At 38.0% G+C, this 20013-nt stretch overlaps 1 protein-coding gene across 1 annotated transcript in view; it reads left to right on the forward strand.

Annotated features, from left to right (window-relative positions):
• The first annotated feature begins 10197 nt into the window (after positions 1–10197).
• The window catches only part of si:ch211-186j3.6 (neural-cadherin), a 265014-nt gene continuing 255198 nt past the window's right edge, over positions 10198–20013 (forward strand). The window contains exon 1 of the mRNA XM_017458309.3: positions 10198–11451. Within this exon, the coding sequence (XP_017313798.1) occupies positions 10461–11451 (991 nt within the window). The 5' untranslated portion in view covers positions 10198–10460. The remainder of the gene's footprint in view (positions 11452–20013) is intronic.

Genomic DNA, 20013 nt, shown 5'->3' on the forward strand with positions numbered 1-20013 from the left:
CCTGCAATGGGTTGCACACTGTCAAGGGTGTACCCCACCTTGTGCCCCATGCTCCCTGGGATAGGCTCCAGGTTCCCCGTGATACTATACTATATATACTAGTAACAATATATATTATTACTAATTATTGAGAAAAGCGACCATGACTCTTCCTTTTTGGGGATCATTAGAGCTGCCAGAATGACGGCATGCAATTGGAATTCTCCCAGGATTCATTAAACGGAGCTGCATCATATAGGAATTAATGTTGAGGAGAAAGTAAAAAAAAAAAAGACATTAGATCATTCTGTCATTAGATCACAATAGTCTCTAAAGTTTCCATAGAATGTAGGGCTGCACGATTATGGCCAAAATGATGATTATTTTAATCAATATTGAGATTACAATTATTTATCATGATTATTCATTGATTTTAGGGACAACATATTTTTATTGCACTTTCACATTTAAATAAACAGACCGCTGCTTTCACCTCCATGTTGTGCTACATTTCTATGCATCATCATAGAAGCAAAATATAAATAAAATTGTACCCAAAATATAGGATAAGTAAAAATAAAAATGCCATCAATCAAATGAAAATATATGAAGTCAAATATAACAATATGCAACCAAATGAAAACAATTCAGGTGTATGCAGAAAAGGCAATAACCGTGTTTACAGGAGGAGAGACGCGGCCAAATCACCCAATAGAGTGGTGCAGGGATGATGTCATTTTGTACCAAAACCCGGAAGTTAGCATCACACTGGTGCCCTCAACTCAATAGGATTTTCCCATATGCTTTTGAAATATTGCAAAAAAATAAGCTCTGAGAATAAACAAAAGTTTACAATACTAACACATTTTGTCCATCAAGATAATTTTCACAAATGAGCACAACTTTTTTGAAGTTTGAAGAACTACACTACGGTCGCTCGACTTGAACGTCACGATGACCAAGCGTTTTTTTTTTTAGGAATTGTGCACAGAATACCTGAATTAGTTTCCCTGCAAAGACTTTTCCTGTTTGGCGTGATGATGTTTAATGTCCCCGACAACAGCTCTAGTCCCATTTAGCAACATGTTAGTGTCATGATTTCAACTTGTGCAAGCTCTCTCAAACCCGAATCGAAGCTGGCAGCGTGAGTGCAAAAATGCTAACTCGTTTCCAGGTTTTGGCATTACAAAATGATGTCATCCCTGCACCACTTCATGGTGAATGGCTCTAAGTTTAGGAAGCACTTGATTTGATATGCAGTGGCATTTTCTGTGAGCGGAGGACAAACTTTAAAAGTCGATATCGCAGTCGATCATATTCATGTAATTGTGGGCAGTTAAAATCATAATCAAGATCAATATTCGATTAATTGTGCAGTCCTAACAGAATGATGTGAAAAACAAAACCAAAACAAAAACATCCAGTGAGTGACAGTTCTGTGGGTAGAAACATATTGTTGATTAAAATAAAAATAAAACAAAAATCGCAGAATGCATAAAACACCGAATCATGTCGTGTGTGTGGTACAACATAGGCAGATGGGCTACAACAGCAGAAGCAGAAAACTGCATCAGGACAAAACCAGGTGACCTATTTCCAATCTTCATTTGTCTAGTTTCAGTGAACCTGTACCTATTGAAACCCCAAATACCTATTTTTGGCTGATAGGAGTGAAACCTGTTGTGGTCTTCTGTTGTTGAAATACAAGTGGTTCAAAATTAGACATGTGGATTCTGAGATTGCCTTCTGTTCACCACAGTTGTAAAGAGTGGATATTTGAATTATTGTAGCCTTCCTGTCTGCTCAAATCAATCTGGCCATCCTCAGGAGATTTTGAAATACTCAGCCTAGTCCATCTGGCACCAACAACCATGCCATTGTCAAAACCACTGACATCACATGTTTCCCCATTGTGATGTTCAGTGTGAACATTAATTGAAGTTCATAACCTGTTTCTGCATGATTTTATGCATTGTGCTCCCACCACTTGATTGACAGACTGGATGATCAGGTGTGCAGGTGTTCTTAAGAAATTCAACAGTAATTCTATTTTATGATGTGCTTTTCTGAAATTGTGAACAATAAAGTAACTTAAACTACAAAAAGAAAGCGCTAGGAGTCCAATTGAGGATGCTTTTTATAGCCCAGTGCACGAAATGACTAAGCTTTGAGTCATATTCCTCATCTGCTGCTAAGCATCAATCATGCTGGAACCCCTTCTCTGTTCTCTGTCTTGACATATACCTATAGTCTGCACTGAAGTGTGCACTAAAACACACTAAGTGTGTTTTAATAATAATGCAACAAATTTGTCATATTAAGAGATTGATATCATGCTGTTGCCATTGCTGAGTCATCACAGGAGGCTCTGGTTGTGAATGATTCCCTAACAAAGAACATTAAGCTTGATAATGTTTGTTCAGTGTCTTTCAGCAGTTTATGTGTTGAATCTTATGAATCTTTTTTTAATGTATTTATTTTTGATACTCCTAATGACTTAATGACATTCCGTAGGATCATTTTTAAGACCTTGTGGAAAACTTTACTATCCTGGAAATTTGATCTCTCATCCTGGTCCATTACTTTATTTGAAGATGGATGTGGAATATTATAGCAGGTATTTACTAATGTAGAACGAGTGGATGGAAATCTGGTGCAATCATTGGGCATTGCTTTTATTGATAATTTTAATTGCTTTTGGAAACATCACAGCTTTTTAATGAGATGGTATATATCCAAGTGCTTTGGATCTATCATGCAGTCTTCATGCTTAGGCATAGAAAGTGATACATTACTGTGTACAGTATACAGTAGTATGTATGCTACTCCTCCTGCTGCTGTTATTGATTCTTCTATTGTATAGACAATTGTTGGTCTCACTCTTGGAGCTTCCATTAATGTTTTTTTTTTTTTTACCCCCATAGCCTATTTGCAGTTCCCTCAAGACCAAAATAATTATAACAATCTTTGGATGCTCCTTATTGATGTATGATGTAATTACAATATTTTATTGCATACTTTATTTATGAATTAACAAAAGGGTTAGAGGAGTTGTTTATAATTAAGTGTTTATTAATAATTCTTTTCTTTTTTTTCTTTCTTTCTTTTTTTTTTTTTTTAAAACCCAATCAGTGTTCTTAGCTGATGATGTTGTACATAGCTAAAAGTGAAGCCTGATATTTGTGGATATTTTGTATCCACCATCAGTCTATTTGGTTGCCTTTAACACGTTTGTTAATATGCTAATTGCTTTGATTGATACAGATGTATCCTTGATAGTTGATTTTAGCCTAGACTAATTAACTTAGGCATTAGATAAATTTAATATAATTTGTGCCAATGTAAGTTTAACTCGAACAGTGACATCTGAAAACTGACCACATTTTAACAGTTTAATCTAATTGATCTTATTCTCATTGACGTATGAATACATGTGTTGCCTTACACTGTGAAGCATTCTAATTTCTACTTCTTTTTTTTGGAACTGACCACTATAGCTATTATTACATTGGTGTGACTATATATAAAAAAGAAAGAAAACAATACAATTAACAGTATCATTAACTGTACAACTAGGCACCAAAAACATTTACTTAGCAAAGGAACCTACTTGGGAATGTTTTCTTTTCTTTTTTTTTCTTTCTTTTTCTTTTAACAATTTCATTACTTCTATTATTTTGCCATTCTAAGTTTTTATTTTAAAAAGACCATAGCTTTTTAGTTTAAACTGGAAGTTTAAGCTTCTCTGTGGTATTCAAGACTGTACCCAATCGATCCAATTTCTTATTGTTAGTGTATGTGAATGCACACACATTCACACACCCTGAGTCAATTAAGAGTAGCTAATCCACCTACTGGCATGTTTTTGGGAAGCTGGAGAAAACTGGATAATCCAGAGAAAACCCATAAAGACGGGGAGAATATACCAAACTCCACACAGACAGTAATCTGAGCTCAGGATAAAACCTAGGACCCTGAAACTGAATTGGCAACATTAACCCCTGCACCACCACACTTCTAATGGATTATTGTGACGATGATTTTGGAGATGTTTAACAATCAGGCATGTCTTCATGACCTTAATAGCTTATTAGTGAAATGAGAATATTTTCATTGCTATTTTTGTTGGTTGTTAAGTTTGCTTTTATGAAATACAGGATGGAAAATAGGTATGACCATGTGTTTTCCTCATGAGTTAATGCACAGAAGGAACAAATCATGCGCGGCTGATTGACTGCTATAAAATGCAAATTCACAAATAATAATGTTTTTTTTTTTAAAGAACGTTACTATGCATACATTAGTCTAGTACTCTAAATGTAAAGGTCAGCATTAAAATAGATTAGTTTTTATTCTTTTGCAACACCATTCATTTCAAAGTCTCATATCAAAGCAAATATCAAAATATGTAATGTTTTAGGGGGAAACAATACATTTCAAGTTTAACCATTATAAAAGTTAACAAATGTAAGAACCACTGTAAAAACTTCTTCAGATAACGTGTATAGAATGTTCTTGTCCCATATATCACTTTTGCCATAGAGTCATAGTATGTGTACTACTTTTAATTCCTTAGCTCAAAAATGTTGAATCATTTAATCACAGCTACAAGAAGCTCTACACATCTTAGGAGTGATTACATCTTAGGAGAATTACAAAGTTCATCACGACTGGAACAACAGGAATAGCTTCAGATTTAATGGTAGGTTTTAGAAGCACTTTTCAGAAGATGGAGAAAAACTCCATACATACTCAAATTGGTTGGGTGGATTCAATTAACCTGCATATATCTCCTATACACAGTGATGTGAAAAAGAATTTGCCCCCATTCTGATTTCTTCTGTTTTTGTGTACAACCTCAATTCCAAAAAATTTTGGACGCTGTGTAAATTGTAAATAAAACAGAATGCAATGATTTGCAGTTCTCATAAACCCATATGTTATTCACAATAGAGCATAGAAAAAAAGTCTAATATTTAAACTGAGGAAATGTACCATTTTAAAAAAGAAAGAAAGAAAGAAAGAAAGAAACGGTCATTTTTAATTTGATGGCTCCAACACGTCTCAAAAAAGTTGGGACAGGGACAACAAAAGGCTGGAAAACTAAGTGTTACTAAAAAGAAACAGCTGGAGGTTAATTGGCAACAGGTTAGCAAGATGATTGGGTATAAAAAGTTCTTAGAGAGCCAGAGTCTTTCAGAAGTAAAGATGGACAAAGGTTCACCAATCTGTTAAAAACTGCGTCTTTCAGAATAATGTTCTATAATTACTATGAATGTCTCATCATCTACAGTACATAATATCATCAAAAGATTCTGAGAATCTGGAGAAATCTGTGTGCAAGGGAAAAGGGTGAAAGTCAATATTGCATCCCCATGATCTTCAGGTCCACAGGTGGTACTGCATTAAAAACAGGCATTATTCTGTAATGGAAATCACTGCGTGGGCTCAGAAACGCCTCCAGAACTCATTGTCTGTGAACACAGTTCACCATGCCATCCACAAATGCTGGTTAAAGCTCTATCATGCAAAGAAGAAGCCATATGTGAACATGATCCAGATTAAGTTTAAGGAAGCAATTAGTTTTTCACATTGGTGATTGGTGTTGGATAACTTTTTTTTTGCTTCAATAAAAATAAATAAATGTATTGTGTGTTTACTCCTGTTGCCTTTGTTTCATGTTGTATTTCATTTGAAAATCTAAAACTATTTAGTGGAAGATATCCACAAAAACAGAAGAGATCAGGAAAATACTTTTTCACAGCACTGTATAAGTGCCATATTCAGACTCTGCGTCCATGGGAATGGACATCACGTTTTATTTTGTTTTGTTTGAACCAATAAAATTGTAATCTTTTGTAATACAAATAATGTCTGGTCACTGATTGGTTGATCAGGGACCAATCACGATGAAGTTATGACCCCTAACTTAATTTGAGAGTGCTTCAGGCATCTGACAGAGACAGGCATGACTCACAATCTAGACAGGAATCAACTTGCACCTATTATAATCTCAATAGTAGCAGGTGATAATATTCAAAGGTAATTTGAAAATCTTTTAGAGTTGGAGAGAACAGGATTTTTTTTTTTTTTTTAATGGACATCAGATATCAGCAGGAACCTTATGAATTAGTATCAGTGTGTCAGGTTGTGAAATTTGTGCAAGCATTTCAGAGCTAAAATACAGAGCTAAAAATTCTACAGTTCCTGTTTTTATTAAAATTAAGGTTTATTTATTGTTAATATTTTTAAAACTATTATATTTTAGAGTATAAAGTGACAGAATTTCTTCAACTTCCGGTAAATATATAATTCGATACTGACAGCTTGGAATCAGGATATGAGGCAGATGAGGAATCCAGGAATAAGGAAGCATGAGGAATTGATAGATGTCACAATTACCAGGAAAGACGAGATCAAATGGTGTCAAAGGCCATTTACTGCAATCATTGACACTTCTTTTGAGATGCTTCCAGTTGAAGTGACCTATCCCCTGAACCTATATGAATACTTCAAACAAAATGTGCCAGGTGAGATCTTTGACTTGATGACAGACAGCACTAACATTTATGCCCTGGTACACTGGATTTCAAAACAACTAGTATAAGGGAAAACAGAACCCTAGTTGGTTTCCACCTGGCTATGTGTGTGATTAAATTGCCAAGCGTGTCAGTGTTCTGGGAAGCTAGAATGGATAATGGCATTTTTAGAAGAACCAAGTACGCCCACTCTACAATGCGATTCGCAAAAGATGCTTGGAGCTTCCCTTAGAGGTAAACCTCTATATTCATTTACAAATGGTGTCATTTCGTGGAGCTCTGTCTGTGTCAAGCAATACATTAAACTCAAACCACACCCATGAGGTGTAAAAAATATATACTTCCTGTGTGGAAAAAGTGGTACAGCCTTTGACTTCCTGACCCATCAGGCTGCTACGGAGCTGTCAGTGGTGTGCCACCTCACCCAGCACATCACCAATGCCGCAAGCTGTACTTCAAGGCTGTATAATGAATCAATGGGAGGGGTCGACCTACTAGATCAACTGGTAAGACCCAGAGAATGATCACACATGCTTTTGACCTGGCTATAATAAACAGTTGGTCTGAGTACAAGCAGTATGCCGAGAGGGCCAAGGTCCCAAGAATAGACCACCTAGATCTCCTCCATCTCAAAATGAACATGGCCCATTGTCTGGTGAGAGTGCAAAACATGGAGGACCCAGCATGTCTCCTGAGCCAGTCTATGAGAAACAAACATCAGTACAACCAACAAGCTCAGGATATAAGGCCTCTACCTTTTGATAGAACAGTTTGATATGCTGGCTTATGATAATAAGAAGGAGGCCATCATGCACAAATTGTACTACTGTTTTTTTTAAGCAAAGGGTGGTCACACCAAATCCTGACTTTCTTTACTTTATTACTGTTTAATGCTCTTTATAGTGTTTTCAGGTAAAAAAAAATAATAAATAAAAAAATAAATTCCTATTTGGTTCCACAGGTTTTTGAAAAGATTTATATCTGGGTTCTGACTAGGCCATTTCTAAACATTGATCTTCCATTGTTGACTTGGATTTTTGCTTTGGGTTGTCAATGTGGTTGTCAGGTGAACTTTTTCTTCATCTTCAGCTATTTAACAGAGGCCTGTAGGTCTTGTGCCAAATAGATCATTGTCACATGCAGGGAGTGACCAGTACATTCCAGGTATTCCTGTAGTTCCTTTCATGTTGCCATAGGTCTCTTTCCAGCTTCCCTGATAAGTTTTATTTCTTGTCCTTTCTTCAGTTTTGGTGGGACATCCAATTATTTGTGATGTCACTGAAGTGCTCCATTTTCTCCACTTGTTGATGTTGGCCTTCAGTGTTCCATGGTACATTTAATGTTTTTGAAAATTCTTTTGTACCCCTCTCCTGATCGATATCTTTCAACAATGGGATCCTGTGCATACTTTGTAAGCTGTTTGTAGACCATTGTTAGGATTTGAGAATAGAGAATCCCCAAGTTACGATTCTTAAGAAGAGAGAAAGCGAGAGTACACAAAAAGACCGCTACACACTTACCACACCAAGACTTTGGGAGAGTTTGCCAAATGACACACAGACAGACAATAAGTTCAAATGGCAAGATCTCTGATTTATTCAAAGAAAGGCACAATGGGTTAACTATTGATTGGCTAGGCAGAAGGGCATATTTGCATGAAACAGGAAGCACATTGATGTAAGACAGGAACAATTCCATATATGGTTTTCAGGAAGTCATAGTATGTAAATGTAGGCAAATGGTATTTGGGGAGACAGAGGAATGTGTAAATGGTTTGAGGCTTTATCTGTCTGTACCTGGTTGGGAAGAGTTAAAGGTGTTTACACAGGAACATAGAAAGTGTTAACAAGGGAACAGAGAGGAGGGGGGAGTGTTCACAGTAAACTTATCAACCACAGCTTCAGCAGTCAGAAACTACAGAAATAGCTAATATTTATCTGGGGTTAATCAGAATCACTTCCTTGACTAAAATAACTGAGACCAGTGATGAACTACTACGTGTGTCTAAACCAAGTATTAATGGCGAAGTTGGAATTTATACAGTGATGAAAAAGCTGATTGAAACTTGCAAGGAAAAGGTAAGGGTACACTTCCTGATCACCAGTGTGTCATTCTGTAAAGCTACAACATGAAATGGTAATGCTGATAATAACGGATCAGACTTGAGCCAGAACCTTGTGTGGTTTTCACAAATCAAGGCTTTAACACTGTCCTTTGATGAGGTGACATGAATTACAGGTATCCCTGAATATCCAGGAAAACTATTAAAACACTTTTGGTACACTATTCAGAAAAGTTGTGCTTCCCTTGAGAGATACTTCTTAGGCTCGAAGTGAAGACAGCTAGAGAAGGATCCTGGCAACTGTCAAGAATGTGTCCACTGATGCTGTAATGCTGAAATAGGGCATGCTCATAGCTTTGTTGTTTTTATTTATTTATTTTCTGTGGAAGGTGTATCAGGTGGTCCTTGAATTAATGATGGTTTTCTGTGAAAGCATAAAGTACAAATTCAGGTTGACTGTGAATAAACCTGTCATGCCCTGGACTCCCACCAGAGGACTAAAAATGCTTAGCAGCATGAACCCTGTCACCCTCTCACCTGCTCATAGAAGGGTTTTCCACTATTCCTACTAGCTTCTGTCTGCTTCTTCTAAGTTCTAACTAAAAGCCGCTTGTTTGGAGTAACAATGTAATATAAAAACTACTTGTTTAAGTAAAAACTACTCATGAAAACTAAATCTCAGTCCAAAAAAAAAAAATCATACATGGTCATTAATTTCACTATTTAATGCTATTTATAGTAAACCAGGATGTGAAAATTTGCATTTGAAGATTGGAAAACAATTTTCAGCTTTCCAGTTTTGGTGTACCTGTGCCCAGTGTAGCCTCAGATTCTGATACTTGGCCGATCTGAGTGCAACTCGATGAGGTCTTCTGCTGTCATAACCCATCTGCCTCAAGTTTCTGCTTGTTGTGTGTTCTGAGATGCTTTTCTTCTCACCATGGTGGTAAAGTGTGTTTGTTTAAGCTACCATAGTCTTCCTGTCAGTTTGAACCAATCTGAACATTCTCCTTTGACCTCTCTCATAAAAATGTGCTTCTGTCTAAAGAACCACCACTGACTTGATGCATTTCATTTTTTGCTCCTTTCTGTGTAAACTTTAGAGACTTCATGAATTTCCCAGATCAGCAGTTTCTGAAATTTCCCCATTCTGATGTTTGATGACTGAAGCTATCTTTATCATGATTGGTTGATTCAATAATTTTGTGAATGAGCAGGGGTACATTTGTTTCTATTAAAGAGGCAGGTGAATGTATAGAGAAAACACAGCAGATAGACTAACAAACGAGAGAGCAGACATGTTGTGAGCTTATATGTCATATACTGTGAGATATAGTGAGATATTTTTCTTGACATGCATGCATTAAAATGATAAATCTATAAATATAAAGATATGTGATATATATTTGTGTAGGTTAGTTTTTATTTTAATTCCACTTGTGTTTTCGTGTATAGTACATGTACGGTACATATTGCATGAAATAGTTTAATATCTATAGACATCAAAACTGAGCGGCTGTTCCCAGAGGATATCCCGCGTGGTCACTCGGTAGCCCCGCCCCCTGAGCTCGAGTCGCGCGCTGTCTGGAAGCGCGTGCTGCACACACGAAACTCAGCAGCTTCAACACGCGCGCGCTACTAGCCGCTGTGAGGTAGAGCGCCACCGGAGCACAGCGCAGCTGAAGCTAAAAGTTCCGCTGCGTTTTCAGTTAACGGAGTGCTCACAGAAATCATAACGGATAACTCGAGGACGGGCCACAACACGATGGACGGAAATGTTTATTAGAATGTTTTTTGACTTGGGGTTTTGAGTATGTTCCGCATTTTAAGCGCTTTATCGTGAGTCCGCAGAGCGCGGCGCGAGCCCGAAAAAGAAAACCATGATTTGGGCTGTTTTTATATCCTATTGCATGACTTTTGTCTTGGGAAATAAGACAGACGAGAGGACGCCGTTCTTCCACGGACACGTGTTTGAAAATTCCCCGCCGGGCTCGAGGGTGAACGGACTGAGCATCCCGGCGAGGCGCATCGACGCGCAGCGCTGGTGCTCCGGCTCGAGCGCGTACCTGAAGTTACTCGGAGATGGGAGCGATGACTTTCGGGTTTTCGCGCACCACGGACGCGGGCACGTGCAGCTGAAAACTGCCAGCGTGTTGGACCGAGAAGAGCGCGCGGAGTACGTGCTGGATGTGGGCCTGTGTTGCGCAAGCTGCGCTTCGCCCGAACGCGTCGTGTCGCGTGTGGCGTCCGTGCGGGTGGACGTCCTCGACACGAACGACCACGAGCCCGCTTTTCGGCACGCGGACGTCAAAATAACTCTAGATGATGCCACTGCTCTCAGGTCGGTGGTTTACAAAGTGGCAGCAGAAGATACGGATAGCGGCAAGAACGCCGAGCTCATCTATTACGCGCTGCCTAGAAACGGGAGCTTCTACGTGGTGCCCAAAACGGGTGAAGTTCTTCTCGTGGACTCCATCCTCGGGCTCGCGTCGCCCATAAAGTTCAGCGTGTTTGCCAGAGACCGCGGATGGCCGTCGCGCACCGGGCGCCACATGAAGGTGGAGATCAGTCCCCGGCAGTGGCCGGCTGCGTTTCCACCATCATCCAGACTCCTGAGAAAGTCTCGCTCCGTTCTGGAGCCCAGCGAGCCCGTGAGCGTGAGTGTGTCTGAAGACGCAGCCATCGGCTCTGTGATCATGAACCTGAACCCGGTCCGGTTTCAGTCGGCTAGTTTCGAGCAGCTTTACCCCGAGACGGAAAGCTCACCGGTCACTGTTAGCAGAGAGAGCGGGGAGTTGGTGATCTCGAGAAGCTTGGACCGGGAAACTGAACCTGTAGTGGAAGTTACTGTTAAAGTGCAGGATAAAAGAGGTAAAGCGCATTCAGTGGAGTCTCTTTACCCTAATCTAGATCTCACTTAACAACCTTGTGTGCCCGTTTTTCCCTCTTGCCCCCAGAAAGTTCACGAAAAACTCCCCGGTGTTTAATTAAATCTCTTCCACAGCTGAATTAACTCAGACTTGAATATATCAACTGGGCATGCATTTATGTTCAGCGTAGTGCTTGACCTCTTTTAGAGTCGCATCCATATACCCCTTTATTAGATTATTATTATTATTGTCATTATTATAATTATTATTTATTATTATTATCAACAGCAACAAGGCTTAGTGGTTAGCACGTTTGCCGCACACCCCCAGGGTCGGGGTTCGATTCCCACGGCTCTGTGTGTGCGGAGTTTGCATGTTCTCCCCGTGCTGCGGGGGTTTCCTCCGGGTACTCCGGTTTCCTCCCCCACTCCAAAGACATGCATGGTAGGCTGATTGGCATGTCTAAAGTGTCTGTAGTGTATGAATGGGTGTGTGAGTGTGTATGTGATAGTGCCCTACGATGGACTGGCACCCTGTCCAGGGTGTACCCCGCCTTGTGCCCAATGCTCCCTGGGATTGGCTCCAAATTCCCCCGCAACCTTGAAAAGGAGTAAGCGGTTGAAGATGGATGGATGGATGGCAACAGCAACAATAATAATAATATTAATAATACTAATTTTTCAAATTCTTATTTGCTATTTTCAGTACACACCCGCAGAAAAGGGTAACTGATAGGTTTAATAATAAAATGGTAAATGGTCTGCACTTATATAGTGCTTTTCTTACCTTAGTGGTTCTACAAAGTGCTTTACACTGTTTCTCATTCACACATACACACTCACACACCAATGGTAACAGCTGCCATGCAGGGTGCTAGCTTGCCATGGGAGCAGCTTGGAGTTCAGTGTCTTGCCCAAAGACACTTTGGCATGTGGAGTCATGTGGGCCGGGAATCAAGCCGCCAACCCTACGGTTAGTGGACAAACTGCTCTACCAACTGAGCCACAGCCGCCCCTGTTTATTATGCTTATTGCGCTTATTATGTAATGGCAGAGTTGATCCAGTTAGTATTCTTGCTTTGAGCAAAAGTGAGTTGTGCACCAGCGCCATATTTGGATTTCACAGATAATACATCATGCCAGGTTAATTAACACTCACAGTTAAGAGCTTGCGACCTGTGAATGGAAAAAAGGCAGGGGAGAAAGTCAGATAAAGTCACACAGCTTCTGTCCCTGGGAGGATGCTAATTTGTGTTTGCTGGAAGGCATGGCAGCAAGACATGTTAACATTGCCATCCTACAAACTCCCTATGAGCTAGACATCCCATTTTCAATAAAATCCAATTTTTGATCTGATAACGATATCATCAGGGCTCTGAGTATTGGCTGTGCATCGCGAACATCCCCACGGGACCCAAGCTGAGTCTCTGCAAAACTTCTGCTGCTAAGTTATGCAAAAAAAAGTGAGGTGAGGTTGCAGCATGTATCAAGAAAAGCTGTGTTCATGTACATGTGACAATTACATTTACAACCTAAAATGTATCAGTGGAGTCTTTAAAAGTTTTTTTTTAAAGGGGAAATAAATGAAAATTATAGCTGGAGAAGTCAAAGAAAATTCCTGTGATTTTAATCTGCCTGATCAAAAGTCTTTCCAAGTTCTCCATGTTTAGTCTTGGTAAATACATCAGATCTGTACATCGTATTAGGGCTGGGTTATGACAATATAATATCGACATTGTGGTAAATTATGTCACAATACACTTTCGGGGATCTTTTTTAATTTAATTTGAATTTTTTAAATTAATTATTTTTTTCAATAATTAAACTTACTGGAAGGAGCTGATTTGATGTTAAAAATGGTACTTAATCTTTGTACAAATTTAATGTTAACATTTTTGCAGATTATTTTCCTCTTTTCAGTATAAAATTAAGTATGTAAATATAAAAATAAATGCAGATTTATAGACATTAAATAAAGTATCAAACAATTTTTTTGTTGTTTGTTTGAATGCAAGACAACTGTATGGCTTGGAAATTGTTAGAAAACCTATATTTTGTGATACATATGTATTGTAGAAATGGCTTCAAGAATCATGATATGATATTTTTGTCTTATCGCCCTCCCCTACATCATAGACATCAGACATCCTGCCATCTCTTGAACCAACAAGTTTTTAAAAAAATAATATTATTACTGTATTGAACTAAAAATACTACACTCTTGATTAAAACATAACTTCGTAGAGTAACATAATTGGCTATAATTGAGTCATATGATTAACAATGTACAAGTTAATTATAATTCATTATTATGATTATTGAATAACACATTTATTAACTTATTTATCAGGACTCATTCTTCCAGCCTGTAGCAAGTTTAGACATCTGACTTTTGTGTAATTTGGGTATTGATTAGACAGTGTGTCCTCGGTCATTCTACTTGTACTTTCTCCTCCAAAGGCGTTTTGTGGAAAAAAGGATGAGAAAGTAAACAATCCACCTCTTATGCAATCACCTGCCATATTTTTTGACTGATAGGCAGCATGAATCTACAGTCTGAGTTAGAAATATGTCAGCCCTAATGTCACTTCTTCATACTATCCAGTGTATTTTTCCTATGGCCATTGGTGGTGCTGTTGAACTTGAATCCACAAATATCTAAATTAATTCTCTTTAACAGGAAATCTGATGTGGATGCCAAAAAATTAAACCTTATATTGATGTAATGTAATCTTTGATAGACAGGGGAGTTTAGCTATGCTAATCCATTTATACCGGCTGTCCCTGCAGCTGAGTCATGCTTAAAACTTGAGTGAGAAACATTCCTAACACAAGGATAATCTATATAGTTTTTGTCCACGCTGATAGTTGTAATTTATGATGCAATATTATGTGGCCATTAAATATGTCCTTTTTTAAATTATCATTCACTTGTTTACTTACTAGCCGAGACATTAAACCGAGGTCCTGACTCTCTGTGGTCATTAAAAATCCCAGGACACTTCTCGTAAAATAGGACCCCGATGTCCTGGCAAAATTCCCCCATTTGCCCTTATCTATTATGGCCATAATCTCCATCTCTAAATTGGCTACATCACTGTCCTCTCCTCTCCACCAATAGCTGTTGTGTGCTGGGCGTTCTGGCGCACTATGGCTGCCATCGCATCCTCCAGGTGGATGCTACACACTGGTGGTGGTTGAGGAGATTTAAGGTATTATTTATTATTATTATTACTACATTATTGCTAATTGAACACTGGCAAGCTGACATGTCATGTAACAAAATGCCAATAAAATTTATAAGCACTCAAGTGTGTAGGAATGGGACAGACCCACTGCCTAATGCAACATGTAGTCTGAGTGTCTGACTGTCTGAGCTTGAAGTCAGCGTGCGTTAGCTAAGTAGCTCCAGTCAATACTTCAGACAAGAACCTTCATCGAACAGTACAAAATGCGCTGTGTACTTCACACTGCATGAATCAAGATGTTTGCTTGTTTCTCTCAGTAGACTTTTTGAAGAAGTTTTGTATGTACAGTATTTAACTAATAATTACACATACTGGATAAACCCATAAAAAACATCATTTATTTAAAGCATAAAAAACATCAAAAGTCATTGGGCTTTGACAGCATGCGCTTGGTCTGTCTACTTTTAGTTTCTCCTCCAAAGGCAATTTAGGAAAAAAAGGATGACGTCAGCAATTGTTGTTTTGTGTCATTTATTTTGTCGTAACATCCTCAGAGTACTTCATTCCTTGTGCTGTAAAGGTAGACATGAAGGCCTGATGTTGCTGTAAAAGATGAGAAGTTGCTCCTCAGAAATCTTGGTCAGTTTAATCCTTTTCGAGTGAAAGAATTGGCCTGACCTCCCTTCATCTGCTCGCATTAGCTGTGTAATCCCATCTCATTCACTTTCTCATTCCGCTGAGTTAAGAGTGGCAGTGCAGTTAGCTGGAGGAAACTGCTGAAGTTCTTCAAGAGAAAATAAGTGGTTTACTGTCTCGTATCTGAAAGGGCCTCAGTCAGATGCTAGCTATAGGCAGTTTGTAGATTAATCGTTTGTTTGGAATGACTCATTTAAGCAATTCAGGCACGTCGATTTGAAAGTTTCCACACAAAAATAAGAGCTGCTTTGTAAGCTGTTTTCTGTATAGGATATTTAAATCTTAATATCTCCATCAAACTAGGAGTTATTTTTTATACCACAGCAATTTGCAACAACTGCAATTTTTTTTATGTATTAAAAATTGACATTAGGGCAGCAACTAATGATTATTTTAATAATCTATTAATCTGTGGATTATTGCATTGATTAATCGATTAGTTGGATTAAAAGGCCAGTTTTTGTTTTCTGTATTAAAAAAAACAACAACGTTATTTCATATTCTGCCCAGTGTTGTCCTTCAAACATTGTGCAAATTGAAGACTATGAAAAAGGTATTAAATGTATCTATGTGGGCTATGTTATACATTGTTCAAAGGATTTTTAAAAATATTAAACATTATATTTTGAAAACAAAACAAGTGTACGACACTTCTTACATTTATATACAATGTTCTAACCTCATTACAGTTACCGCTCTCATAAAAAACACAATTACTTTTGTTTCTAAATATAGTTAAATATAGCATCAAAGAACATATTTGATCAAAATTAATATTTTAGTCAGAGTTATTGCGCTTCCTTTCTATTGCGCACTGTTTGATTGGTGAGCGTGCGTGGAATCGTGCTCATTCAGTGAAGTTTAATGGAGACTCGCTCAGTGTCAGGATGAGTCTTAATGAAAAATGGAAATACTGGCGTGAATTTCTAACATTTACAGATAAGGATATAAACGTAAAAATGTCATTTCTGCAATGAAGAAAACATGTCTGGAACACATTAAACAGCACATGCATCTGTCGCAGCATCTGACTCGACAAGCCACGTTAATAAACTTACGAGTTTGTTTGAAGCGCTTAATATTAATCACTCTTATGTTTTGGATGACCTGGATCATGCACTTTTCCCGCAGCAGCTGGAAAAATCTGTAAAAATCTGTTTACATGGTGCATCCCTGTATAAGTTGTTACTATAAAAACATCAACGTATGAGAGCAAGCACATTAATACAAACCTTGCAGTAGGAACTACTGTCAGTGCTGCTGTTTTAGAAAGTAAATCAACACCTTCTGACCAGTCACAATTGAGAATTCAGCGACTCTGTGGAATAAATACTATTAACAGTTTTAATTACATTGGAAATGTAATGTGTTAATGTAACCTGATTATATTTGAAAAGTTGTTATTAGTTGAAAACTTTTCCAAAACATGGTCACAATTTAGATTTAGCTGATATCTAGCAAAAATCAGTAATTGCAAAGAAGACATTAAGAGTCTAGACACATGTACAATGTTTGCAATATAATAGGGGCCAGTCAATTTAGAGCTTCGAAAACAAACAATAAATGTTGGCCAAAGATGGGAGTAATATGATTTCTCTTATTTGCATCAGAAAGTAGCCTGGTTGTAGTATTTGTGAGCTAGCTGCAGTATTGCAGACTGATACCAACATACACAGTATTATAATAATATAACTATGGTATTTTTTTTTTATCTGGTTCTGCTTATAATACCATAATATATTATAAACCAAAGCTACTGCTAGATAAAGAAATAAAAATAGGTTGTTATGGAGACAGTATGAAACAGGGTCAGAATCGTAGTTGTACATTATTTGAAAGGATCAATCTTGCATGGTTACACTGCAATAGGCTATTAGAACATGGCTATGTGATTTATTCAGCATGACTTGTTGTTGTTCATTATGCCCTGTCTGAATGTAAGACTCACACGTGTAGACAGCGAGTGTTTATGTTGTCTGTAAATATGGTTTCATCGTTATGTCTCATGGAAAAAAATAGTAATGAGGAAAAATAGCTGGTCTAATCAAGTGCAAGGCTGAATAGTCTCACTTCAAATACACACAACCATATATCCATCCATTTTCTGTACCTAGGGTTAGGGTTATGGTCTGATTCCCACCTCCACCCTGTGTGCATGGAGTTTGCATGTTCCAGTCCAAAGACATGTAGGCTGAGTATTATCTCTAAATTGTCCGTAGCAGGTATGGCTCGTGCCTCCAGGGTTGGGGGTTTACCATTCATATCTTTTTCTTAACGTGTTTGTTCTAATGAAATTTAATAAAATCCAGCTTTGTTTGTTCAGTTTTGCATGATATATTGTGATGAATTTATAATTTTGCAGTTGTAATTTTGGAAAACAAGTTTTGAAATGTAATCTTTCTAAAAAATCAGTTAAATTCATGGAGGACAGAGACACTTCATAACACTGATAGTTAATACGCTGTTTATTATTATTATTACTACCTAGTCATAAACATGAGTAACTTCACAATGAACAAATTAGCGTTTAAGTTATTCATTATTAGGACCTTCATCAATACCGTGATTTCAACTGCCCACAAGGTGATATTGCAGCCAACTGAACTGAGTTTAGCCCCAAATTAACCTCCAGGATCCTACAATATCTTAATTCCAATTGTTTCAGAATTTGAGTTCCAGTGCCTCCACACCTGCTCATCCAATTTCAGTGTGAGTGGTCCACTTTGGGAGCAGGACAGCCTGAGTTATTCATGCTACAATAACACACGCATCCATATACTCCTAAATAAAGGTTCCATCTAGCACCCACTCTTGGGGAACTTTTGAATGAATGTAGTACCCTACAGCAGAGGGTTTAGCTATCAGACAGGGATCCAGATTAGTGTCATGTGTTTATTAATGCTAAGTTATGCCTCCCCTTTCCATGATAACAGCACCAATCCAGTTATTTATTCCACCAGTGTCTTGAGTTTCTGTCAATTTTAGTTCACTCTTCCACTGACTGGGTGCACAATTCAGCTAAAATTTATTGAATATTTTGATGTTTCACCTCCTGTACCAAATAGTCCAACAAGTTTTACATGGGATTGAGGCCTGGTACATGGTTACATGGTTATCATCTCTGTCAGACATGTCGCACAGGGATTTGACCCTATGCACCCTCCAGCTGACATCCTGAAACATGGGCGTGTCAACGTTGAGTTCACCAGTTCATAGACAAGAGCAGCAGTTCACAGACACATAGTCAGAGTCTAGTCAACAACTGACACTCTGATTTTGCTAAGTTAAATTTGTCCAGATGTGTAACCTGCTGACATTGTGCAAAAAGCTGTTATTGTTGGATTTGGATCATTTATTTTGTCCAGGGAGCTTAGAACCAACTTAGTATCCTTAATTATCCAATGAACCCTTTTTAACACATGAAATAATCACATGAAATTGGAATCCAGCAGACTATTATAAAGTATCTTGCAAAAAATGGATAATAAAGGTAGTCATAATGAATAACGTGCAATACTTTATTTGTTCACATTTAATTCCTATAAATATTCGTAAAGTGTTAGTTATTAGTCTCAGCCGCTGACGCTCGACTTAGGGCTCACACAGTGTCTGACACTGATTCTACACTTTTCTACAGTAGGCTCAAGCTTCAGGATCTTGAAGACTGTCCATCTGTATAACTGCACACATATGTGCACCAGTGTCTGACTGAAAAACAAACAAACACCATAGAATTGTCAATTAACGTTTTGAAACAAGGTATTGGATCAGCCAGTCATTGCATTGTAAACTAATTCACAGCATTCCATATTTTCAAGTTTATTTGAAACTTTGATAACGGTTTGTTTAACATAGTTAGAGGTGAGCAAGTGTGCCCCATGTCCTTTTGCTAAGGGACTGTTGTAAAATTAGTCAGTTGTAATTCCCATTAAATGGCCTGTTCATGTTAAAGCAGGTGGTTCTTGGTCATGTTTAGTGAAGAATCGTACCAGATTCCATAGCCAAAGCAAAGTTTAGCTTATAAAAAAGTACAATGGGGAATAGTACATTGCAGTTTTTGTTGCCTCTCTTGTCTAGCCTTTGTGTTTTCTATAGTTGGAACAGTGACATTCCCAGGCTTTGCATTAGTGTTACAGTATACAGGATTGTCATATTGCTGTCTATTAATAATCTTACATCATTATAATTTTTACTATTATTACAATTATAAGTAATATTTATGTTCTTTGTTCTCCATTCCTCTGTATGGATTCTTGTTGATATAACTATTTGTTAATCACGGTCTTCTTTTTCTATGATGATTCGGCAACACTGTAACTGCATACGGCAATGCCAGTAAAGCTTAATGAATTGAAGTGGATTGAATTGATTTGAGAGATTAAGAGAGAGAAAGAGAGAGAGACAGAGAGAATGTGCTCAAGTGTGGATGTGATAAGATGTCTCTCCAGTAAGTACTACACCTACACTATCATCTCCGAGACCCTGTTAGAATCATCTATACATCTTCACCCATTTTCCTCTCTTTTCCTTTCTATCTCAGTCAGTGTGCCATTCTGTCATGTTATCTAAAGGGACACTATGAGTGATGGGTTGCCAGTACCTCACAGTGGCACCTGTCAAAGCACTGAGTGGAAGGTGTTTATTTGCATGACTCCAGTATATGTCCAACCAGCAGAGCCT

The sequence above is a fragment of the Ictalurus punctatus genome, chromosome 27 (assembly GCF_001660625.3).
Source record: "Ictalurus punctatus breed USDA103 chromosome 27, Coco_2.0, whole genome shotgun sequence".
Classification (NCBI taxonomy): domain Eukaryota; kingdom Metazoa; phylum Chordata; class Actinopteri; order Siluriformes; family Ictaluridae; genus Ictalurus; species Ictalurus punctatus.